Source organism: Piliocolobus tephrosceles, chromosome 9 (genome assembly GCF_002776525.5).
Source record: "Piliocolobus tephrosceles isolate RC106 chromosome 9, ASM277652v3, whole genome shotgun sequence".
In the NCBI taxonomy this organism is placed as follows: domain Eukaryota; kingdom Metazoa; phylum Chordata; class Mammalia; order Primates; family Cercopithecidae; genus Piliocolobus; species Piliocolobus tephrosceles.
The window spans coordinates 68,037,252-68,061,624 of NC_045442.1; the positions used below are offsets into that span (position 1 = coordinate 68,037,252).

Here is a 24,373-nt window from a genome sequence, read left to right on the forward strand (position 1 = left end):
ATAGGATCAACATGATTCCCATCAAAATCAAACTATAACTTCTGGAAGAATAAGAAAATTTTGAAAAACATAAGTATAATAAGTCAGATTTGGCTTGCCAGATTTTATAACACATTACAAAGCTATAGTATTTAAAGCCGTGCAATATGGGCCCAAGACTCCAGGACGAAGTAGCCCAGAAACAGATACTGGTAAATTAAAGAATAAAATATGATGTGATAAAGGAAGCAATGAAGCCAATGGGGAGGCTACTTATTCAGTGTGCAAAAAACCTATTTAATCTAATCTAATCAATTAGATCTAATTATTATAATCTGCATGTAATCTAACATAATAATAATCTAATATTTAGTGTAGATTCTCCCCCATATCAGATATCAAAATACAAATGAAAAGAAAATATTAAAAAGTAGAAAACACTAAACAATAAATGAAGAAAATTTAGGTGAATAACTCATTTCTGGATAAGAAGGTTCTAAGCATAAAAGAAACGAAAGAACTCAAAAGGAAAAATATTAAATTTCTATGCATGCTAATTTAAACCTTGTTACATCAAATAGTTATAGCCAATATTGAAAGGCAAACAACAAACAGAAAAATATACTTGTCTCAGTCCAGGCAAGGTGGCTCATGCCTGTAATCCCAGAACTTTGGAAGACTGAGGCAGGTGGATCACTTGAGGTCTGGAGTTCCAGACCAGGCTGACCAACATGGCAAAACCCTGTCTCTACTAAAAATACAAAAAATTAGCTAGGCATGGTGCTGGGTGCCTGTAATCCCAGCTACTCAGGAGTCTGCTACATGAGAATTGCTTGAACCTGGGAGGCGGAGGTTGCAGTAAGCCAAGATCACACCACTGCACTCCAGCTTAGGTGACAGCATGAGAATCCATCCCAAAAAAAAAAAAAAGTATATATATATATATATATATTTGTCTCAAGTTGTCATAATTATATGACTTGTATAATTGACAGAAAAATGGGCAAAAGACAAAAGCAGACCATTTGCTGAAGATACAACTAATTATTACATTATAAAATATTTAATCCAAGAATATAAAATAAAATAATATTCCATTTTCCTATAACATTGCACGTATGAAAAAGGTATAGAAGAAAATGCTGTCAAGGCTGTCATGAGAAGGGGCCTCTTGTACATCACCAACAAATGTGTCTTGGTAGCTCTTTCTGGAAGAGACCACTGTGCGCAGCTACTCCCTGTTCCCTCCCCAACAGGATTCTCAGTCCTTCAAGTCACAGCCACAGATGAGGACAGTGGGCTCAATGGAGAACTGGTCTACCGAATAGAAGCTGGGGCTCAGGACCGCTTCTTCATTCACCCGGTCACCGGGGTCATCCGTGTTGGCAATGCCACCATCGACAGAGAGGAGCAGGAGTCCTACAGGCTAACGGTGGTGGCCACCGACCGGGGCACCGTTCCTCTCTCGGGCACAGCCATCATCACCATCCTGATTGATGACATCAATGACTCTCGCCCCGAGTTCCTCAACCCCATCCAGACAGTGAGCGTACTGGAGTCAGCCGAGCTGGGCACTATCATTGCCAATGTCACGGCCATTGACCGCGACCTCAATCCAAAGCTAGAGTACCACATCGTCGGCATTGTGGCCAAGGATGACACTGATCGCCTGGTGCCCGACCAGGAGGATGCCTTTGCTGTGAATATCAACACAGGTACAAGGGCCTGCACTCCTCCCACCTCCCTCCCGGATCCTAGTCCTGTCTCCTTACTCCCTGCTTCCCCCTTCTTTCTCCTTCTTTCTCTTTCTTTGCTGCTCCGTTGCTACTCTCTTCTCTCCCCTTCCCCTGGAGGGAAACCAGATCCCTCTTTCTCTTTTCCATCTCTCCCCTTGCTCCTTCTTTCTCTGCTTTCTCTTTCTCCTCCTCCCTTGAGCAGCTCCTCTGGTCTTCCTGATTCCCTCACCCTACCAGTGTATGAGAGCACCTGTCTCACCACACTCATGCCAGCATTAAATACGATAACATTTTCATGTTGGCAATTTTAAAGGAAAGTAATACCTTGTTTGTTCTTTTGTTTTTGTTTTTGGTTTTGGTTTTGGAATTTCGCTCCTGTCGCCTAGGCTGGAGTGCAATGGTGCGATCTCGGCTCACTGCAACCCCTGCCTCCCAGGTTCAAGCGATTCTACTGCCTCAGCCTCCCGAGTAACTGAGATTACAGGCATGCACCACCACACCCAACTTATTTTTGTATTTTTAGTAGAGACAGGGTTTCACCATGTTGGTCAGGCTGGTCTTGATCATGCTGACCTCAGATGATCTACCTGCCTTAGCCTCCCAAAGTGCTGCGATTACAGGCGTGAGTCACTGCACCCAACCCTGATACCTTGTTTAACATGCATTTCTTTACTAACGAGGTGGCTGAATACTTTCTTCATATGTATGCTGGCCATTTAAATCCTCTGCAAGTTGCATGCAGATCAATGATTTTCTTATGCTGTCATGAAACTAACAGAACCATGGCTTATCTTTCACAATGTATGCAGCTTATTGTAATGCTGATGGTTTTATCATTTTCCCCAAAGTTCAGTGTTTTCTCCTTTGGGGAGTTAGGAAAGGGACATGAATGTGATTGGCGTACCTCTTGGAAGGCCCGGAGGAGTGATAGAGAAATCAATATGGCTGTGACAAAGCACTAAAACAGCAGTAAGATATCAGTTTTTCACACGTGATTAGCAGACTTTAGGATGCTGGACAATGTTGATATTGATGACAGTGTGGGGACATTGAAACCCTCATGCACTGCTGTAGGAGTTGTGACTGATTCCACTGTCTGGATAGCAATCTAGCATAAGGTACACTTGTACCATCATTACCCAGTATATGTTGCAGAGAAAGTCTCAGGGCATTAATGAAACTGTCTGAGGATGCTCACTGCAGTGTTATTGGTGATGGTGGAGTTGGGGCAATGCAGGTGTCCATTTCTGGGAGACTGAAGAGTAAAATATTGTGGGCGCACATCATGGGGGTACCAGCCAGCAGTGCCAGCAGTGAGAAGCAATAAATTAGACACACACAGAGCAATGTAGATGGATCCTAATAATAAGTATTATTAGAAAAGGATAAGAAATGGGATGAGATATATGTCACTGCACCATTTCCATAAATATAAAATACATACAAAACAATATATGATTTTCAGGAATACTTTTATTAACAAAAAATATACTTCAATACATGACAATGACTGCCTGAAGGGAGAAGGAAAGGAGAGCGGAGTATGGGGATGAAAGGGAGTAGACGCACACATAAAACAAGAGAGGTGCCAGTGGTCATAGTGTGCAGCCAGCCAAAGAACATGATAACCTCAATCTGCATTTGAGGCCCAAAGGGAAACAGAAGAAGAAAAAAACACGAGCACTAGGAGAAGTTAGACAGAACCAGCTACATCCCAGGTTAGCAAAATTCCTGACTGCACGGGTTGGTCAGGACCATGGAGAGCTGCTCCACGTCCCTGCTCAACTTGAGGCTCTGCTCAATGCCCTACTGCTTTTCTCTTTCCTGTTCCCCCTTCCTCCAACTGACTCTCTTCTCTATTTTTCTTTCCAGTGTCTTCTCTGCCCCCTCCTCCTCAGCCCTCCACTCCTCCCTTGCCCACTTTTCTCCCTTTTCTTCTTGCCACAGCCTCAGCCCCTGAGCTCTCCACTCCAAATGGGCTTCCACTTGCTCCCCTGGTTTCCTTCCCAGTGTCTCTTCCCCTCCCCACTCCCTGTTTCCACCTCTCCCTCCCCCGACCCCGTCAGCTGAGTCCCCACCATCCTCCCTGCCCTGCTCTGCTCCATCCCCGCTGCACCCTGAACTAACTGATGTTAACCTTCTTCTCTCTTCCTCACGGCTGGCAGGCCCACAGGTTTGAGCTCTGTTTCTCTGTCACTTCCCACCTCATCTCTTCTCTGCCTCACCCCACTGCCTTCCTCCATGCCCACCGCACCCCCACCACCCTTCCTGTCCTGTGGGGCCCGGGCCAAGGCCGTGGCCCAGCCTTTGCAGACTGAATGCAGCCGCCCTCTCCCCATCCTCGCTCCCCAGCCTGGGGGACAGGGAGCGAGAGTAGGAAGAGGAGGAGGAGGAGGCGGCCCAGGGTAAGTGACTACCCCATGGCTGGGGACCCACGGAGGACAGAAGCCCAGCAGGGGGATCTGCCAAGGGGGAAGGGAATCTCAGAGACCCCCGTACCTGAGAGGGAGAGGAAGTCTCACTCTGCGATGAAGCCAGTGGGAGGAGAAACCACCAGGCCCTCTAACAGGCAGGAACAAGAAAGGTCCCAAGAAAGCCAGCACTGAGGTCAGCCAAACTAGGTCTGTCCAGTCCCAGCCCATGCTTCTAGGGGGTTCCTCTCTGATTTGGGGAACAGGCAGGGACTGTGGGAGGCAGTGCATAGAACAGAAGGAAACCCCTTGCTAGGACTGCCTTGGAACCAATGCTCCTGTCCCACAATCAGTCCATGTCACTCCCTATTTAATCAAGACAAAGGGATGGACCTGAAGTATCCAGATGGTCCCACCACTGTCCCCTCCAGGGAACCCCTCAGGGCTTTTCAGCTACCATGACTTTCTTTTAAACGTGATCTCCCTAGAATCTAAGCATTTTTAAAATTGTGATAAAATACATATAACGAAATTTACCATTTTAGCCACTTTTTAAGTGTAGAGTCCGGTAGTGTTAAGTACATTTGCATTGTTAGGGAATACAGCAGTTTTTAAACAAGCAATTACATAGCTTCTGTGTGCCAGGCACTGTTCTAAGTACTTTACAAATGGAAGCTCATTTTGTTTTTCTAATCCTCAAAATAGTAGGGGATTGAGAAAAGGATGGGTTGATAGTCAGGAGTGTAATTATCTTGTTTTACAAACGAGGACACAGGGGTGCAGAGAGGTGACATAACTTCCCCAACATGACCTGGCTAGTAAGCATCATAGGAGGGGCAGAACCACCTGCCCTCAGCTTATGAGGAGTCTGTGGGCCCACCCCAGCCACAAGTCCCAGAATCCACTGGGGACCATCACCCTCTGTGGGGAGTGGGAGGGTTTGGCCAGGAGCACCCCTGGGAAGGGCAGATTTTAGGGGGTTCTTCTCAGGCTGAACCTGGCCTGGTCTGGTCCACAGGATCTGTAATGGTGAAGTCCCCCCTGAACCGGGAGCTGGTTGCCACCTATGAGGTCACTCTCTCAGTGATTGACAATGCCAGCGACCTACCAGAGCGCTCTGTCAGTGTGCCAAATGGTAAGGTTCCCTGCAGACATCTCTCATTGGTCACTCAGAGCCAATCAGGGCAGGGGGCAGGTGGGGAACAGGCACTGGTCTGTCCCCACGGAGGGAGCAACAAGACCCAATTGCTCCAGGAGCCAGGAGTCAGGCAACACAAGAGGCATGGAAGGTGGCAGCCACTATGAGGCCCAGGGTGGTGATAGCTACATAGAGCTCAGCAGTGGAGGATCCAGAAGCTCAGAATTGTGTGTGATCTGAACCCCCAGGCTCAGAGTAAGGAGGAGGCTTGGTAGAGACTGGAAAGGATTAAGAAAAAATGGTTTGACAGAGGCTTAGGTTCAGCCAGCAGAACTGGTAATCAGGGTGTGGCTAGGATGTGAGATGGGAAACCCATGATCTTATAGGAAGCCACAGGGTTAGCACAGAGGAAGCAAAGAGCAAGGGGAGGTGACCTTAGGCCACAGACACTGCTTTGAGGATGCAGGCACTTACAGTGGAGAATGGAGGGGCCTAGTGTTACCTTCTGCCAGTCGTGCCCAGGCCACCCTGCCTGCAGCCTGAGGCATGGGCTGGGAGGGGGAGGCAGAGGGGTGGATTTTGTGTGGGCAGAGCGAGAGTTGAGAGGGGGAAGTGGGATGGGGTGGCCTCAAGTTGCCTCGGACATGAGGCAGAGACAGCTGCTGTGGGGGAAGCCAGGCCTGGCAGATGTTGACTGCTTATCTTCACAGCCCAGAAGGCCACATTTTCTGGAAGGAAGGGCAGACTTGGTCATCTCTTCTGTGTCAGAGGCTTAGATGGTTAAGGGCCCAGGCCAGTTACATAGAGGGGACAGCTCAGACAGGATCTAGGATCTTAAAGATGATCTTACCCTACGTCATTAAGCAGGTTAGGAAACCAGGGCACAGAAAGGGCCAAGGGCTCCACCAGGGTCACCTAGCCCTTCCTCTTATGGAACAGCGAGTTAGTAGACCACTGGAAAGGCTCCTGTCCTGCAGCCTGAGGGTCAGGTCAATCCTCAGGAGGCCTCCGGGGGACTGTGGGATGCTGCCGTGCTCTCCCAGCTTGGCTGAGGCTAAGGAAGACCTGGTCCAGCCACACTGGTGTCCTTCCCCTCTCCCTTACTCCCGGCCTCCACCCCAGCCAAGCTGACTGTCAACATCCTAGACGTCAATGACAATACGCCCCAGTTCAAGCCCTTTGGGATCACCTACTACACGGAGAGGATCCTGGAGGGGGCCACCCCCGGGACAACGCTCATTGCTGTGGCAGCTGTGGACCCTGACAAGGGCCTCAATGGGCTGGTCACCTACACCCTGCTGGACCTGGTACCCCCAGGCTACGTCCAGCTGGAGGACTCCTCAGCAGGTAGGTCAGAAATCTATCAGAGGAGGGCTGGGGGCATGTATCTGTGCTTGCTTAGCCTCCAGGAGAGACCATAGCCTCTCCGTGGCCCCTCAGTGGACTGGGCCAGATCCAAGATGGCCAACATTCCATGCCAGATTCCAGATGCCCAAACCAGGGGAAGGGACAGAATGCTTACTCCTGGGTTGGGATGGAAGCCTCTTGATGTCTGCCGGAAACCTGGGATATCCGACCAGCCAAGCTCCTACTATTAGTACCACTGAGGGAGCAGGAAGGCCAAGAAGGAGGTGTCTCTGGTGCTGGGCTAGTTGATGTTCATCCCTGTGACTGGGAGAAGCTTTTTCACCCTCCATAAGAAAAACTGGACACTAGTCCCTCCCTGCTGTGTGCCCTGCCGCTGGGCAGTGCTGCCCAACCACCCTCCTTCAAGTGACCACACCTGGCCCTCGGAGTCCAGGTCCTTCCCCTCATACTTTGGAGAGCTGCCATGAATGAGCCATGGCCAAAATGACCATGGGAGCCTCTGTGTCTTAGGGAAGGTCATTGCCAACCGGACAGTGGACTACGAGGAGGTGCACTGGCTCAACTTTACCGTGAGGGCCTCAGACAACGGGTCCCCACCCCGGGCAGCTGAGATCCCTGTCTACCTGGAGATCGTGGACATCAATGACAACAACCCCATCTTTGACCAGCCCTACTACCAGGTGAGTGGCCAGGCCACAGACTGGGTCCAGGACCTGTGGCCATTCCTTGGGGTCTTTGGGCGTCTTCCTCTCCCACCCTGCCAGCCTCTAACCCGCCTGGGAGTGCTCAGCCCACGAGCAGCTTGATGCCTGCTTCAGTGAGTTCTAGGGCTGTGGTCGGGCTCTGGGACTGACCTTGGCCTACCCTTTCTGCCTGCCCACTGGGCTCCAGGAGGCGGTCTTTGAGGATGTGCCTGTGGGCACAGTCATCCTGACAGTCACTGCCACTGATGTTGACTCAGGCAACTTTGCACTCATTGAATACAGCCTTGGAGATGGAGAGGGCAAGTTTGCCATCAACCCCACCACGGTGAGCAGTGATGGAGGGCCTGGAATCTAGAAGTGGGAAGGACTCAGGGTCAGAGACTGAGCAGCCACCAAAAGTATTGCAGTGATCCCTCTGGGTCTTGTCACCTGGACATCTGCAGCCCCAGAGGTTCTTTAGCCAAGTCAGCAAACCCTGTTCTCAGAGTCCCAGACATTTGTCAGACTGCAGCCTTTCTGTCCCAACAGATGTTGAAGGAAGTGGCCAAGTCTTTTGGAATGAGCTCTTTGTGGGACTTCTGAGATGTGTCCTCTGCACACTAAAAATGCATGATTGAAGTCCATGGGGCTACTTTTTGAGATAGTCAGAAAAGACGCATGGGAAGCACTGCAGAAAGTGGGCACAGTGTCTGAGCACCTACTGTATATATGGCCCTATACTCAGTGCTGGGGAAGGGAGGATGCCCCAAAGGGTGCCTCCCACATGCTTCCTTGAATCTCAGACCTGTGGAAGAGCCGAAATTCAAGAGAAAAGATGGGTGATGATTTCAAATGTCTGCTAATTGGTTCAAAGCTGTTATTTTCAGTATAGAGAGAGAGCCCTGTGGCCTAGGCCTCGTTGGTCATGCAGGGCCTTCCCCAGTTGCTGGGGTTGGAACTGGACTTTCCCTTCCACTGCCCTGCTCTGCCTACATCGTCTGGCACTCTGCCCTTTCAGCAGGGTTCACTCCTTCCTGCTTGGTATGAGCCATCAGACATGGCTCCAGGCCTGGCATTAAGACAATTGAACATTTATGGGGTACCTACTATATGCTATTTCCTGGTCAGGCAGGTAGCTGCAGGCTGGGCTGGTCCCCCCATCCCCAGGTAGGCTGGGGTAGTGAGAGCAAGAAGAGCTAGAATGGGAGCTTCCTGGGGGCAGGAGTTATTGTCTCTCTTGTTCAGTGTCAAATCTCCAGACCCCATACAGCATCTGGCCATAGTAGGTGCTCAATAAATATCTTTTGAATGATTGAAGGACCTAAAGCCACCCTCTCCCTACTAGGGTGACATCTATGTGCTGTCTTCTCTGGACCGGGAGAAGAAGGACCACTATATCCTGACTGCCTTGGCCAAAGACAACCCTGGGGATGTAGCCAGCAACCGTCGTGAAAATTCAGTGCAGGTGAGGGGAGCTAACCTGGGCCAGGGACAACAGGCACTGGGGTTGTGGAGGCAACAAGCAAAGCCTCTAGCGAGTGGACTGCTACAGATTGGGAGCAGAGCCACCCAGTCCCCTTTGAGACACAGTGACGGAAAGGAGAAGGCAAGAGGGTGACTGGATGGGTTGTAACCCATGACTGTGGCCTAGGAAGACAGGGACCCTCTGGGAGAAATCTTTGCCAAACTGCTATTTGGCAAAATATTTTGGCAAATAGGCAGCTAAACATACCTGGGTGTAACCCAAGTAACGTTTGGGGCTCCACATGGCCCAGTATCACCATAGTGTCCCATTGAAAAAAACACAGTCCAGAAAGCAAACATAATTATGAAGGAATCATGTTTGTTTATGTCTCTCTCTCTCTCTTTTTTTTTTTTTTTTTGAGATGGAGTTTCGCTCTCGTTGCCCAGGGTGGAGTGCAATGACGCGATCTGGCTCACCACAACCTCCACCTCCCGGTTCAAGCGATTGTCCTGCCTCAGCCTCCTGAGTAGCTGCAATTACAGGAATGCACCACCACGCCCGGCTAATTTTGTATTTTTAGTAGAGACAGGGTTTCTCCATGTTGGTCAGACTGGTCTCAAACTCCCGACCTCAGGTGATTCACCCGCCTCAGCCTCCCAAAGTGCTGGGATTATAGACTTGAGCCACTGAGCCTGGCCTAGTTATGTCTCTTAAAGAATACTAATGAGGGCTCCAAGTCACAACCCCATTCCCATTCCAGTGTCTACACAGCTCTTCTGAGGCCAGCATCTCACCCTCTCGGCTCTCAATCCCCTTTTCTATGCAAAGTCCCAGGCCTCAAGGTTTTGCGTCCTCTTTCTCTCTCCTCCCTTCTTCTGCCTTTGTCAGACCTATCTTTCTGTACGTAGTACTCACTTCTCCCTCACAATAAACTCATCATCTGAAGGAAACTCTCTTGAAAGGTCGGGGGTGTGAACAGCTAAATGGGCCAAGACCACTTCTTTTTGGCAGGTAGAGAGGGCTGGGAACACACGCACACATCCGAACCTCATCCCTGTCACATATGCATGTGCTGTGTTGGGAAAAGCACAGTATTTGGGATCAGAAGACTCAAGTTCCATGAGCTGAGCACACTACCTTTGTCAGTTAACCTCTCTGAGCCTGTGTTGTCGGATCTGCAAAGGAGGGTACAGATGTGCAATTGGGGACATGAGGTGGTTTGAAAGTGCTTTGTGCACTGAAAGGGGATCTTTAAAGTCACTGCTGTTGGCCAGAGCATGGTGGCTCATGCCTGTAATCCCAGCACTTTGAGAGGGCGAGGCGAGGGGATCACCTGAGGTTAGGAGTTCAAGACCAGCCTGGCCAACATGGTGAAAACCCATCTCTACTAGAAATACAAAAATTAGCCAGGTGTGGTGGTGCGTGCCTGTAATTCCAGCTACTTGGGAGGCTGAGGCAGGAGAATCGCTTGAACCCAGGAGGTGGAGGTTGCAGTGAGCTGAGATTGCACCATTGTGCTCCAGCCTGGGTGACAAGAGCAAAACTCCATCAAAAAAAAAAATGAAGTCACTGCTATGAAGGGCTCTGATAAGGATGCAGTTCAGGCAGGTCCCAGCAACCTGGGAGCAAAGGCCCCATGGTTTGCTGTGTCCATAAGACCTGCCCTAGACTGGGAGGTCAGTTAGGGAAGCCAAGTCTCAGGCCAGACAGAAATCCCAGTCAAGAGAAGCCTTGGGGAGTGGAGGAATGCCACCAAACCAGCACTAAGGGACAGAGATTAGAGCCAGATTTATAGGGCCACTGTGGGGAGTAGCAAGGAACAAAAGTAAGAGATGTGAGGGGATAAGGGGTTTCTGCTTCAGGGCCCAGGTGCAGATTACCTGTTAACCACTGTTCTAGTTGTTGAGTGTTTATTGAGCTAGGCACTGTGCCAAGGATCTAGGATTGTGCAGCCAAGGAAACTGAGGCTCAGGGGGTTAAATAAGTTGCTTCAAATCAGACTCCAACACATTAGAAGATATTACCTCCCTCCCAGGCTGGTGCCTGTCCTTCCTCTATCCGGGCTTACTCCTGCATGACCAGGTCCCCTGTGGCAGCCCCATCCTGCTCCTCACCTTTAGCTTTGACCTCCCTCCACCCAGGTGGTGATCCAAGTGCTGGATGTCAATGACTGCCGGCCACAGTTCTCCAAGCCCCAGTTCAGCACAAGTGTGTATGAGAATGAGCCGGCGGGCACCTCGGTCATCACCATGATGGCCACTGACCAGGATGAAGGTCCTAATGGAGAGTTGACCTACTCACTCGAGGGCTCTGGCGTGGGTATGTGGCCTTCCTTGGACACCCGTGATGCCTTGCGGGGTGGGAGGGGCAGGCCTGCCACCCCAGGCCAGGAGTAGAGGGAAGGGTGGGAAGGACGTCTCAACCAGAGCTACTCTCCTGCTCCCACTGCCAGAGGCCTTCCATGTGGACATGGACTCGGGCCTGGTGACCACACAGCGGCCACTGCAGTCCTACGAGAGGTTCAATCTGACCGTGGTGGCCACAGATGGCGGAGAGCCCCCACTCTGGGGCACCACCATGCTCCTGGTGGAGGTCATCGACGTCAATGACAACCGCCCTGTCTTTGTGCGCCCACCCAATGGCACCATCCTCCACATCAGAGAGGTACTTCTGCCCCCAGGGCCTCCTGCCCACAGTATTTCCTTCTTCCAGCTGTGGCCTAGAAGAGTGGGAGCACCACACTCTAAAGATGGGGAAACTTGGCTTCAGGAAAGTAGCTCCAGGAAAAAAAAAAGAAAAAAAAACTTTTTTAATTAAAAAAAGTTTATTGAGGTGGGGAAGCTGAGGCCAGAGAAGGAAGCAGACCTGTCCAGTGCCACACAGGGTGGTATTGAACAGTGGTTAGTATATAGGCTGTGCTAGTAAAAGATCTTTGGTTCGGCCGGGCACAGTGGCTCATGCCTGTAATCCCAGCACCTTGGGAGGCTGAGGCAGGCGGATCATTTGAGGTCAGGAGTTCGAGACCAGCCTGGCCAACATAATGAAATTCCATCTCTACTAAAAATGCAAAAAAAAAAAAAAAAGGCTGGACATGGTGGTGCATGCCTATAATCCCAACTGCTCAGGAGGCTGAGGCAGCAGAATCACTTGAACCCGGGAAACGGAGGTTGCAGTGAGCCGAGATCGCACCACTGCATTCCAGCCTGGGCAACAGAGTGAGACTCTATACAAAAAAAAAAATTTAGTTGAAGTCTAACTCTATCGCTTCTCAGCCCAATGACTTTGAGCAAGTGACTTCTGTAAGTCTATTTTCTGTAAGTCTATTTTTTCCTCTGCAAAATAGGACTAATAATAAGTAAGTACCCCATCTCTTGCTCCTAGGTGTCTACCAAAAAGGACAGACTCCTCCACAACCCACTTCCCCCAAACTTGTCTCAGAATAAACACACACGCCCCTTCCATCTGTCCGTTGTTCCTGCTGATACAGTGTGGAGACAGCCTAGGAGCTGAGAATGAGCATCAAAATAAGAAACAAGGGGAAGTGGCGAGGTTCTGGAATCTCTCCAGTTCTTCCACTTCTCAGTCTAAATTGCCACATAAAGATAGGGGAAGTACTCCTTTGTCTTCTGCTCTCCCCGTTTCTTCTAAATACACAGGCCCAAAGTGCTCCTTAGTGGCACCATCAGAGTATCTCCCACTTGTTCGTTGTCCCCCAAACTCCACCCAGGCTCCACATCTCAGAATGTCCATGCTAAGTCCATCGTGTCACTCTGTCTCCTCTTTGAGGTCCTGAGGGATAAAACTCTCCCAGGACTAAGCTCAAAGAAGCATTGTGCCTTTACTATGTGTTTTGCTTTTTTACCTTGTGTCTAGTGTCTCATCAGCAGTGATTGAGCAGTCCGTCCTCTTTGCTGTGCCCACTAGGGAGCTCAGAGTGGTCAGCCCATCTTGAGTGACCCTGCAGGGACTTAGGGCTTACACCTTACTTCCCACCCCTCAGCTTTCATCTTCCTGCCAACCAATTTTTTTCTTTACCCTAGTTTTTTAACTTGATCAATCTTGTTATAATTTATGTATTCTTGTCCCCTGCATCAAATCTCTTTTGTGAAATGAGGCAGTGTATAAATTAATAATAATCTAGTCCTTTTTCACACCAAAGGCCCCATTTATGAAGACTCCCTTCAAGGGTTTTGCATTTGGAAAGACTTATGTCTCCTGAACAATCAGCATGTATTAATTATCTGTATGTCGTCCTACTTTTTATTAATTAGACGTAACTGCCATTTAGAACTTCCAGTTGTCATGATCTGTAAGATAAACAACGAAACCATGCTGAGCTGATCATTTTTCAACTAAAAGCAAAGAAACATGACCTTTCTTTTGCCCTGGGCAGCCTTGTCGTGGGTCAATGTATGATTTCAATGAGGTTTTCAAGATCTTGGACTTAGCTCAATGGCGTTCAGGAGACTGAGGTTCAGGGGAGTGAGGTGGCATGTCCAGGTTCCGGGCAGGTTAGTTACAAACTAGACCCTGGTGGCCAACCCCTATCCTATCCACCATGTCACCCTGCCTCTGTCCCCCCCATTTTCAGGTACCCCATTGAATGGATGGTGTTGTTTGGGGACACCCAGAATTCCTGTGTTTGGGGTAGCAGAGAGAGCAAGACTGATACAGGACAAAGGGTGGCTGTGGCCTCAGCGCTTGGATTCCCTCTGTCTCCTAAACCTCAGCATGCAATGAATGGGACTGGAAGGGCGGAGTCAGCTCCTGGGAAGATGGTCACCCTGGGAAGGCTTGAAGCATGTGGTTCCCAGGCTGGACTGTTAGTGCACAGTGGCCTTAACTTGGGTTGGGGAGGAGAGAAGAGGGACAACAGCTAGCAGAAGCCCAGAATCCAGGAGAATCCAGCCGAGCAGGAAGGTGCTCCTGGCGGGTGCTGTAAGCTGTTGAGGACATTCTGCTACCATAGGAGAAAGAGCGAGGGCTCCCTCAGGGCCTGGGAGCTGAGATTCTCTCAGGGGTCCAGGAGCCTTCCTCCCCACGCTTCCCACAGGAGATCCCGCTGCGCTCCAACGTGTACGAGGTCTACGCCACGGACAAGGATGAGGGCCTCAACGGGGCAGTGCGCTACAGCTTCCTGAAGACGGCGGGCAACCGGGACTGGGAGTTCTTCACCATCGACCCAATCAGCGGCCTCATCCAGACTGCGCAGCGCCTGGACCGCGAGACGCAGGCGGTGTATAGCGTAAGGGCGGGGCCCGGTGCGAGGGGCGGGGCCTGGGGCGGGGCTTTCTTCTGGGCGCTTTCCTGCACCTCGCCTCCTGGAAAGTCTCTGGGGGACCTGGCCACCGGGAAGTCCCCAAGCCAACCCCCTCTCCCAGTCTTTTCCTCTGACTGCACTCTTCCGCTCCTAGCTCATCTTGGTGGCCAGCGACCTGGGCCAGCCGGTGCCATACGAGACCATGCAGCCGCTGCAGGTGGCCCTGGAGGACATTGATGACAACGAACCCCTCTTCGTGAGGCCTCCAGTGAGCTCGCCCACCTCCTGCGCTGGTCACACCTACACAGGGACTCACCTGCCTGCAAGCACACACGCGCACACACTTTCCTATATACACTGTGCCAGAATACACATTTGGCTACACACGGAAACATCTCTCTACATACACTTCATGCAAGAACAACTATTTATTGAGCAGCTGTGTTACACTATATTGAGCTATATTGAGCGATGAAAAAAAAAAAGGCAGACCAAAATGCCTGACTCATGGAGCTGATAGCCTTGTCTTTGCCTGCACACACACACACACACACATACACACACACACATACACACACACACACACACACGCAAAGCATGAAAATCAGCTCTGATTTTGTTTTGTTTTGTTTTGTTTTTGAGACAGAGTCTCGCTTCGTTGCCCAGGCTGGAGTGCAGTGGCATGATCTTGACTCACTGCAACCTCTGCTTCCTGGGTTCAAGTGATTCTTCTGCCTCGGCCTCCCAAGTAGCTGGGATTACAGGCACCCACCACCATGCCCAGCTAATTTTTGTATTTTTAGTAGAGATGGATTTTTGCCATGTTGGCCAGGCTGGTCTCGAACTCCTGACCTCAAGTTTTCCACCTGCCTCGGCTTCCCAAAATGCTGGGATAACAGACGTGAGCCACTACGCCCCGCCCAGCTCTGATATATTGATATGGGGCTGACATGAAATCTGACAGCAGGGCTAAGGGCCCTCCTGTGGACTCCAACTCTCTGACATGGTTGTTTTTTCTTCTTATGTGCACATGGGATGTGATGTTGCTTGGAGACTGTTGAGTGTGAGTGCATACACATGCATGTGCATATAAGAGTAACATGTGTGCTCCTCTCATTTAAGCACTCATTTGGGTTCTGGGCAACACTCCGTGAGGGCAGAGCTCAGGTCCCCAGGCCATGCTTTGCTCCCTTGAGGTTACAGTGGTTCTACTCACCGCATTAGGCCTGGGCAGTAAATTCCCTCAGCACATACATAGTCACTGCCCAGGGCCCTGAAACAGGGACTGGAAGCTTAGGCCTTCCCTTGGCACCCTGTGAAGACATCCCCCTCCCTCCGCAGAAAGGCAGCCCCCAGTACCAGCTGCTGACAGTGCCTGAGCACTCACCACGCGGCACCCTCGTGGGCAATGTGACGGGCGCAGTGGATGCAGATGAGGGCCCCAACGCGATCGTGTACTACTTCATCGCAGGTGGGGCCGGACAGAGCTAGTGCCCTGATTATCCTGGGGCTAGAGATGACCCACATATGCCCTGCCCCTGGCCCTGCCCCCTCACCCTGTGCCATGGTCCCACCCTCAGTCGGCAACGAAGAGAAGAACTTCCATCTGCAGCCCGACGGGCGTCTGCTGGTGCTGCGGGACCTGGACCGGGAGCGAGAAGCCATCTTCTCCTTCATAGTCAAGGCCTCCAGCAATCGCAGCTGGACACCTTCCCGTGGACCCTCCCCAACCCTCGACCTGGTTGCTGACCTCACACTGCAGGAGGTGCGCGTTGTGCTAGAGGACATCAACGACCAGCCGCCACGCTTTACCAAGGCTGAGTACACTGCAGGTGCAGGGACTGGAGCCTGGGCATGAGGTGTGGGGTGGCCCCTGCTCTGCAACTTACACTACCTGCCTGTTCCTGCAGGGGTGGCCACCGACGCCAAGGTGGGCTCAGAGTTGATCCAGGTTCTGGCCCTGGATGCAGACATTGGCAACAACAGCCTTGTCTTCTACAGCATTCTGGCCATCCACTACTTCCGGGCCCTTGCCAACGACTCTGAAGCTGTGGGCCAGGTCTTCACCATGGGTAGGGGCCTGGCAGCACATGAGTGGCCTCTAGCCACGACCTCTCAGTCACTGCATGGACTGTCATCTGGGGGGAGATGGGGTCTGGGGGAGCACGACAGAATATGGGTGACCCCCAGCCAGCCACACCAATCCTATTCATCCATCTATTCAGCAGTCCATTCTCCAGTGTATCCACCTGTCCACCTCTTCATCTACCCACCAGCCCTTTCTTTTCATTCTTTCTTCTTTTCAACTCATCTGTCCATTACTTATCCATCCATCCATGTATCCACACTTCTGTCTGTCCATCTATCCTTCCATCCATCTGTCCATCCCTCCTTTTATCCTTCCATCCATCTGTCCGTCTGTCCTTCCATCCATCTTTTCTTCCTTCCATCTGTCAATCCATCCTGCTTTCATTCATCTCTCCATCTACCCATCTTCCCATTCTCCTTCCCATAATATGTGCCTGTTTTTCCAGTTGTGCACCTCGCCCTCCCCTATGTCAGGCATTGTGTTAGGACTGGGGCGCCAGGATTCAAAGCACACACTTATACCTACGAATGTGCATGTTTGTTTGTTTGTATATTGACCTGTGTAGATGGCTGAGACTCTCTGGGTCAGGCTCTAGGAGATGCCCCTCTGGGTGTCCCATTACCTTATTCCCACTCCCAACCCCTTCCCCCTTCTTCTCCATCTAAAGACTCCTCCTCTGTATGCCTCATCTGTGGCCTGGCATTCAAGGCTCACTAGATCTTCCTCCTAATCCCTCTTTCTGTTCCACAGTCACCTGCTATCCTTAAAGGCCCTGTGCCCAGCCTAGCTAAGCTGCTTAGCATCCCCTCAGCCTGCTCTCTTCCATCCTTCCCTGGCCTTTGACCCCTCTGCCTTCATTGCCTGGAATGCCATTTTGGCCCCTTCTTTGCCTTCGGATGTCCATCCCCCACCCTTCAAGGTCTAGTTCATGTGCCACCTCATCCAGTTACATAAGCAGACACCATCCCTTTGGCCTCTGAGCTCTCACTGCTCTTATTTTATAAATCAAGGCACAGAGAGGCTCAGTAGTTTGCTTGAGGTCACACAGCTAGAAAGTGACAAATTTTGAGCCCAATCTCTTGTCTTTTAAGAGAAGACTATGCTGTACCACCTGATCATCTCTCTTCTATGGGTTTTGTTGTTGTTTTCTTTTCTTTCTTTTTTTCTTTTTTTGGCAATAGAGTCTCACTCTGTTTGTTGCCCAGGCTGGAGTGCAGTGGCGCGATCTCAGCTCACTGCAGGCTCTGCCTCCTGGGTTCAAGTGATTCTCCTGCCTCAGCCTAACAAGTAGCTGGGATTACATGCACACACCACCATGCCTGACTAGATTTTGTATTTTTAGTAGAGATGGGGTTTCATCATGTTGGCCAAGCTGGTCTCAAACTCCTGGCCTCAAGTGACCCGCCCACCTCAGCCTCCCACAGGCTTGAGCCACCACACCCAGGCTTGTTTGTGGAATTCTGAGGTACGTGTGTTCGAAAGAGAGAGGAGAGACAGACAGACACTAAGGGGGCTCAGAAGTGGTCCTTTGCACCCTAGCATGGGACAACAGAGTCACAAACTCGTCATCTGCCCTCCCCCGTGCTGATAACCTGCTGAGACCCGAGCCTCTGCCACTTCAGATGGGCATCGTTCCCACTTGCCTGTCACTTTTGCTCCCGGCTGCACCCTGTGGGCATTTGTGCTGCCTCCCCTAGATGTGCCCACCTACCCCAGGGCTCATGCCCCTTCCTGGGGATTCAGGGGCACTGAGTCTCTGAGCTGTGCCCCACCTTCGGGCTTCCTGCAGGGAGCGTGGATGGCATTCTGCGCACCTTCGACCTCTTCATGGCCTATAGCCCCGGCTACTTTGTGGTGGACATTGTGGCCCGAGACCTGGCAGGCCACAATGACACAGCCATCATCGGTATCTACATCCTGAGAGACGACCAGCGCGTCAAGATCGTCATTAACGAGATCCCCGACCGTGTGCGCGGCTTCGAGGAGGAGTTCATTCACCTGCTCTCCAACATCACTGGTGCCATTGTCAATACTGACGATGTACAGGTGCCTCATGGACCCACCTGGGGCCGGGGCAGTAGAGGGAGACGGGGAGGCCAGCCACAAGGAGAGACAGGGCATTGTGCAAAGGCCAGGATGTGAAAGGCAGTATAGGCCCCACTTAGTCATTTCCTAGCAGTGCAGCTTTGATAAAGTTCTCCCAGGTCTCTGGGCCTCAGTTTCCTCCTCCATAAAATGGGGTCAATAATAAATAGTACCTGGCTAAGTGTGGGTGAAGTGATTGGCCCATGCCTGGCCCTCAGCAAACATTCAGAGGGCTCTATTCACAGGGAAGGGCAGAAGGGGCTCCTAGAAGAGGCCTGCCCATCCCTGTGGCCCCCTGCTGTGGTAGCCACACCCTACAATACCCCTTCCCATCCAGTTCCATGTGGACAAGAAGGGCCGGGTGAACTTTGCGCAGACAGAGCTGCTCATCCACGTGGTGAACCGTGATACCAACCGCATCCTGGATGTGGACCGGTGAGTGGGGGCCTGTGTTTGGACTGTCGGCCTATCTGTCAGCATGCCTCCCTGCCCTGGAGTAGGGGAGAGGACCCACCAAAGGAGACACAGACCACACCATTGGGCCCACTGTGTGGAGCCACCTCCCAGAGAGGGCAGGGCTGGGAGACAGAGCAGAGTTTGGGGGTATGAGCAACTCTGTCCCTCTGAGCCTCCCTCTCCACATCTGTAACATGGGAGTATTCAGGCCGTGCACAGTGGCTTACACCTGTAATCCTAGCCCTTTGGGAGGCCAAGCCAGGTGGATCACCTGAGGTCAGGAGCTCAAGACCAGCCTGACCAACATGGGGAAACCCCATCTCTACTAAAAATACAAATATTAGCCAGCGTTGTGGCACACGCCTGTAATCCCAGCTACTCAAGAGGCTGAGGCAGGAAAATCACTTGAACCTGGGAGGTGGAGTTTGCAGTGAGCCAAGATCATGCCACTGCACTCCAGCCTGGGCAACAGAGCAAGACTCCAATCTCTAAATAAATAAATAAATAAATAAATAAATAAATAAATAAATAAATAAATAAAGGAGTATTCATCCACTGTGAAGATGGAACAGGATCCTACATGAAGATTTGAGGAACCTTGTAAAACACAAAGCTGTTCTGGCCGGTAGACCTCAATCTTGCAAGGCTTGGCGTTGATGAACTTTGGGGGCTTGAGGCAGGAGCAGAGCAGGCTGTCATGGGGGGAATGGCTGAGGAGGAGAGCTGAGACCCCTGCCCCTCACCCAGGGTGATCCAGATGATCGATGAGAACAAGGAGCAGCTGCGGAATCTTTTCCGGAACTACAACGTCCTGGACGTGCAGCCCGCCATCTCTGTCCGGCTGCCGGATGACATGTCTGCCCTGCAGGTACCCAGTGACCCCGCCCCACAGCCCTAGCCGCCCTCCCCACTGCCCAGGCTCACCCTGGTCCTGCTCCCGCAGATGGCGATCATTGTCCTGGCCATCCTCCTGTTCCTGGCTGCCATGCTCTTTGTCCTCATGAACTGGTACTACAGGACCGTGTGAGTGTCCCCCATCCCTGCCCTCAGGGGGCCAACCACTTGCTCCCGGATGGCCGTGAGGCAGGCAGGGCCTGAGACGTCAGCTTGGCCCCAGCCCGCCTCACCAGCCCCTCTCTGCTTCTCTCCAGACACAAGAGGAAACTCAAGGCCATTGTGGCTGGCTCAGCTGGTAAGTGAGGGCCGTGGTGGGGGCACAGGGGAGAAGGCAGCAGGCTGGGGGCCTGGAGTGTCCACCAGGGCCTCACAAAGCTGGCTGAGGCCCTTCAGTGGGCCCAGGACCATGCCCCACACCCCACCCTCCCTCACCCCGCAACACCACCCCTAACCCTGGCTATGCCCCTCCCCTCCATGCCCCAACCCTTCTCCCTGCAGGGAATCGCGGCTTCATCGATATCATGGACATGCCTAACACCAACAAGTACTCCTTTGATGGGTGAGTGGGGTAGTGGCCCTGCCCAGTCTCCTGCAGGGAGTCCTGCCAGGACCCAGCTGGGGAGAGCTGCAGTCTCCCAGCACTGGGGCTGCTGAAACCCAGGCTGTGGGCGCCCCCTGGTGGGTGGGCCACCCTCCCTCCGTCCTCAGAAACCGTGTGGCTGAGAGGGGCTCTCTACCCCAGTGGGCCTCAAGTTCCAGGGGGTGCAGACTTTGGGCAGTGGTTGCAGGGTGAAGCCTCTGCACCAAAGGCAATTCAGACTGACATGCAGTCCTGGTTCTAGCAGGATCCCAGGGTAGGCGCATGCACCACAGATGCCAGGGCCTCACACCCCTAGTCAGTGAAAGGCACTACATGGCCAGGGAAATGGGCAGGATGTGGGGCGAGGCTGGAAGGGCACCTGTGTAGTTGAGTCTTCCCTCCCTCCTCACTCTTTTCCCTCCCCAACTGCAGAGCCAACCCTGTGTGGCTGGATCCCTTCTGTCGGAACCTAGAACTGGCCACCCAGGCAGAGCATGAGGATGACCTACCGGAGAACCTGAGTGAGATCGCCGACCTGTGGAACAGCCCCACGCGCACTCACGTGAGCCAGAGGCGGTCAGGCATCACAAGGGGCAGGAGTGGAGGGGCTGGGTCTTTGAGACCTCTGGCCAAGGAGCTGGGTTCTTTAAGGGGTAGCCCCCTCCCTTGTGCATGTGTGTAGGGTCTGCCTTTTGCTCCAGCTAACGTCCCGTCTCCTCAGGGAACTTTTGGGCGTGAGCCAGCAGCTGTCAAGCCTGATGATGACCGATACCTGCGGGCTGCCATCCAGGAGTATGACAACATTGCCAAGCTGGGCCAGATCATTCGTGAGGGGCCTATCAAGGTGAGCCCTCCCCACAGGCTCCATACCCAGTCCCCTGGCTGCGGTTGGACCCCACTCCAGAGAACACAGGGCGGTGGAGACCTCCAGGCTCGGCTAGACCCACCCTCCACTGGGGCAAGAACACCAGGGCTGATGGGGGGCTGCTCCAGCCTGTAGTGGCCTTAAGGGCAGGGCTCAGGAATGAGTCCATGTATGTCTGGGCTGGCCACCGTTTCCAGGCTCTGCTGCTCATCCTCTGCCCTAGGATCACCAGGATCAGATTTCTGTGTACCTCTGACTCCCAGAGGGAGTGGGCGAGGGGTGGGGCAGGCAGGGAAGGGCCTTGGTGGGGGTTAACCCTTTCCCTCCCCCAGGGCTCGCTGCTGAAGGTGGTCCTGGAGGATTACCTGCGGCTCAAAAAGCTCTTTGCACAGCGGATGGTGCAAAAAGCCTCCTCCTGCCACTCCTCCATCTCTGAGGTAGCCAGCTGGGTGGCCGGGAGCTGTGTGCTGTGCCCCAGCCTGGGGATGCTCTCTCTTGCTGTCCTGCTGTCCTTCTCTATGTCCCTGGAGCTCTGCAGCCTGGACCAAAGTCAGACAGCAGGCTCTGCTTTCTGGGCTGTTGGGGGCTTTCACAGGAATGGGGTAGGCTCTAAGGCAGTCTTTCTCAGATTAGAGAAAGAACATACCTTTGGGGGTGATGTCACTTTAAGAAACTCGGCCGGGAGCAATGGCTCATGCCTATAATCCCAGCACTTTGGGAGGCTGAGGTGGGCGGATCATGAGGTCAGGAGTTCGAGACCAGCCTGGCTAACATGGTGAAACCCCATCTCTACTAAAAACACAAAAAATTAGCCAGGCATGGTGGTGGACACCTGTAATCCCGGCTACTCAGGAGGCTGAGGCAGGAGAATTGCTAGAACCCAGGATGCGGAGGTTGCAGTGAACCAAGACCATGCCACTGCATTCCGCTGGGTGACAGAGTGAGACTCTGTCTCAAAAAAAAGGAAAGAAAAGAAACTGGCCATCGGGGTCAAATAGGCCTGCATATGTTGGCCTGTAGTGATTATGTCAACACTTACAAAAGTCAGACTTTACCTAAAAATGAATTTCCAGCTGGGCCCACGTTCTCAACAGGAATAAGCTAGTCGAATAGCCTCATGCAGGACAAGAGTGCCAATTTCAAGTCTCCACCCCACCTATTTATCCTCTGCAGCTTGTCCTGTTGACATTTTCTGCCTGGACACAATTAGAGGTGATCTGCTTGAGGTCAATTTGGCAACAAACCCAGATACCACAGTTGCATCCCAGGATTTTTATAGAGCACGAAAGTTAATATATAAAATTAAAGATTCTCAGCTGGGCGCAGTGGCTCACACCTGTAATCCCAGCACTTTAGGAGGCCGAGGCGGGCAGATTACGAGGTCAGGAGATCGAGACCATTCTGGCTAACACAGTGAAACCTCATCTCTACTAAAGAATACAAAAAATTAGCCGGGCGTACTGGCGAGCGCCTATAGTCCCAGCTACTTGGGAGGCTGAGGCAGGAGAATTGCTTGAACCCAGGAGGCGGAGGTTGCAGTGAGCCGAGATTGCACCACTGCACTCCAGCCTTGGCGACAGAGCAAGACTCCGCCTCAAAAAAAAAAAAATTAAAGATTCTCATCCAGGTGTGGTGGCACACGCCCGTAGTCCAGCTACTCAAGAAACTGAAATGGGAGGATCACTTGAGCCCATGAGTTCGAGGCTGCAATGAGCTTTATGTTGCTGCATTAGCATGGGCAACAGAGAGAAACACTGTCTCTAAATAAATAAAGGCCAGGTGCGGTGGCTCACACCTGTAATCCCAGCACTTTGGGAGGCCGAGGCAGGTGGATCATCTGAGGTCAGGAGTTCCAGACCAGCCTGGCCAACATGGCGTGCCTGTAATCCCACCTATTCGGGAGGCCGTGGCAGGAGAATCACTTGAAGTCAGCAGGTGGAGGTTAGAGTGAGCCGAAATCATGCCTCTGCACTCCAGCCTAGGTGGCAGAGCGAGACTTCATCTCAACACACACACACGCAGATTTTCACAAGAAGCCGATCCTCCCGAGAACCACTCTGCAGCACCTTAAGCATTCATTGTTCCCCTTCCCACACAGTTTGAGAAACAGTCGGACAGGCCTGCTGAGGTAGGAGCCCAGGGTTCAGCCACATAGCCGGTAGGTCTCTGGGGCCATCCACCTGCTCACCCTTTTGGCATGGCCCTGAGCATATGGGGTCCCGGCCTCTTGCAGCTGATCCAGACTGAGCTGGACGAGGAGCCACGGGATCACAGCCCAGGCCAGGGTAGCCTGCGCTTCCGCCACAAGCCACCAGTGGAGCTCAAGGGGCCCGATGGGATCCATGTGGTACACGGCAGCACGGGCACGCTGCTGGCCACCGACCTCAACAGCCTGCCCGAGGATGACCAGAAGGGCCTGGGCCGCTCGCTGGAGACGCTGACCGCTGCTGAGGCCACTGCCTTCGAGCGCAACGCCCGCACAGAATCCGCCAAATCCACACCCCTGCACAAACTTCGCGATGTGATCATGGAGAGCCCCCTGGAGATCACAGAGCTGTGACTAGACAGGGAAGCCTCGTGGGTGTAAGCAGCACCTGTCCACTGCCCCCTCCCAGGGAGCAAGGGCAGGGACAGGGTCGGTCGGGAAGCTCCTCCCAAGGCCAGGCCTGGGGGACAACCTTGGCTTGGCCCTGGCGGCCTGCATCAGCTGCTCAGATCCCACTTTTGCCAGATGCTCATTCAGCATCTAACCTCTACCTTCTTAAGATCTGTTATTTTTATAAGAAAACCAAACAAAAATGCTAAGCGTCTAAGGACAAGGTAAGGAGGGTCACTGAGGCCCAGAAGTCTGGGGACCAGCTCGGCTCAGGCTGAGCTGAAAGAGGCCGAACAGGCCCTCCTCCCTCCCGGCTCCACCCTGCAAGCACTATCCCCTCCGGCTGAGCAGGCGCAAGGGAGGCCTGGCGCGGGCATCCCCTGCTGGCCAGACACCCGACTCCAGTCCAAGTCCTGCTGCATTTCCGCCACATTCCTGCTGGATGTCCAGGTGGAGGTGGCATCCCCACATGGACAAGGTCGATGTCAATGAACAAGCATTCTCTCCATTTCACTGGCTTCCCAAATGTGCCCAGCTTATAAAGAGAAGTGACTGATGTTCCCTTGGGTTTTGAATGTGGAGTGTTCATGTGTATTCCTTTTTTAAATTATTAAGTTATTCCCTCAATAGTTTGGTTTTGTTTAAGTGGTACTCACTACAAGTTTCTGGAATGGTTTGTTTAAAAAGCAAGGCAACTCTCAAGGAACTGGCAACGTGCTCTGACTTTGGCCTCTAGGGAGCAGGGACGGGGCGGATGAAGGGCAG

At 52.3% G+C, this 24,373-nt stretch overlaps 1 protein-coding gene across 1 annotated transcript in view; it reads left to right on the top strand.

The window, feature by feature from the left end:
* LOC111537879 (cadherin-23) overlaps positions 1-24,235 on the top strand; it is an 89,771-nt gene extending 65,536 nt beyond the window's left edge. The window contains exons 20-42 of the mRNA XM_023204998.2: positions 1,236-1,694; positions 5,145-5,261; positions 6,387-6,611; positions 7,143-7,312; positions 7,524-7,661; positions 8,661-8,780; positions 10,922-11,099; positions 11,233-11,444; positions 13,834-14,025; positions 14,195-14,308; positions 15,382-15,511; positions 15,621-15,872; positions 15,951-16,112; positions 17,919-18,175; positions 18,552-18,649; positions 19,418-19,538; positions 19,614-19,693; positions 19,822-19,862; positions 20,066-20,126; positions 20,580-20,709; positions 20,869-20,991; positions 21,345-21,449; positions 23,246-24,235. Coding sequence (XP_023060766.2) covers positions 1,236-1,694; positions 5,145-5,261; positions 6,387-6,611; positions 7,143-7,312; positions 7,524-7,661; positions 8,661-8,780; positions 10,922-11,099; positions 11,233-11,444; positions 13,834-14,025; positions 14,195-14,308; positions 15,382-15,511; positions 15,621-15,872; positions 15,951-16,112; positions 17,919-18,175; positions 18,552-18,649; positions 19,418-19,538; positions 19,614-19,693; positions 19,822-19,862; positions 20,066-20,126; positions 20,580-20,709; positions 20,869-20,991; positions 21,345-21,449; positions 23,246-23,572 — 3,812 coding nt within the window. The 3' untranslated portion in view covers positions 23,573-24,235. The remainder of the gene's footprint in view (positions 1-1,235; positions 1,695-5,144; positions 5,262-6,386; positions 6,612-7,142; positions 7,313-7,523; positions 7,662-8,660; positions 8,781-10,921; positions 11,100-11,232; positions 11,445-13,833; positions 14,026-14,194; positions 14,309-15,381; positions 15,512-15,620; positions 15,873-15,950; positions 16,113-17,918; positions 18,176-18,551; positions 18,650-19,417; positions 19,539-19,613; positions 19,694-19,821; positions 19,863-20,065; positions 20,127-20,579; positions 20,710-20,868; positions 20,992-21,344; positions 21,450-23,245) is intronic.
* Positions 24,236-24,373: the final 138 nt, after the last annotated feature.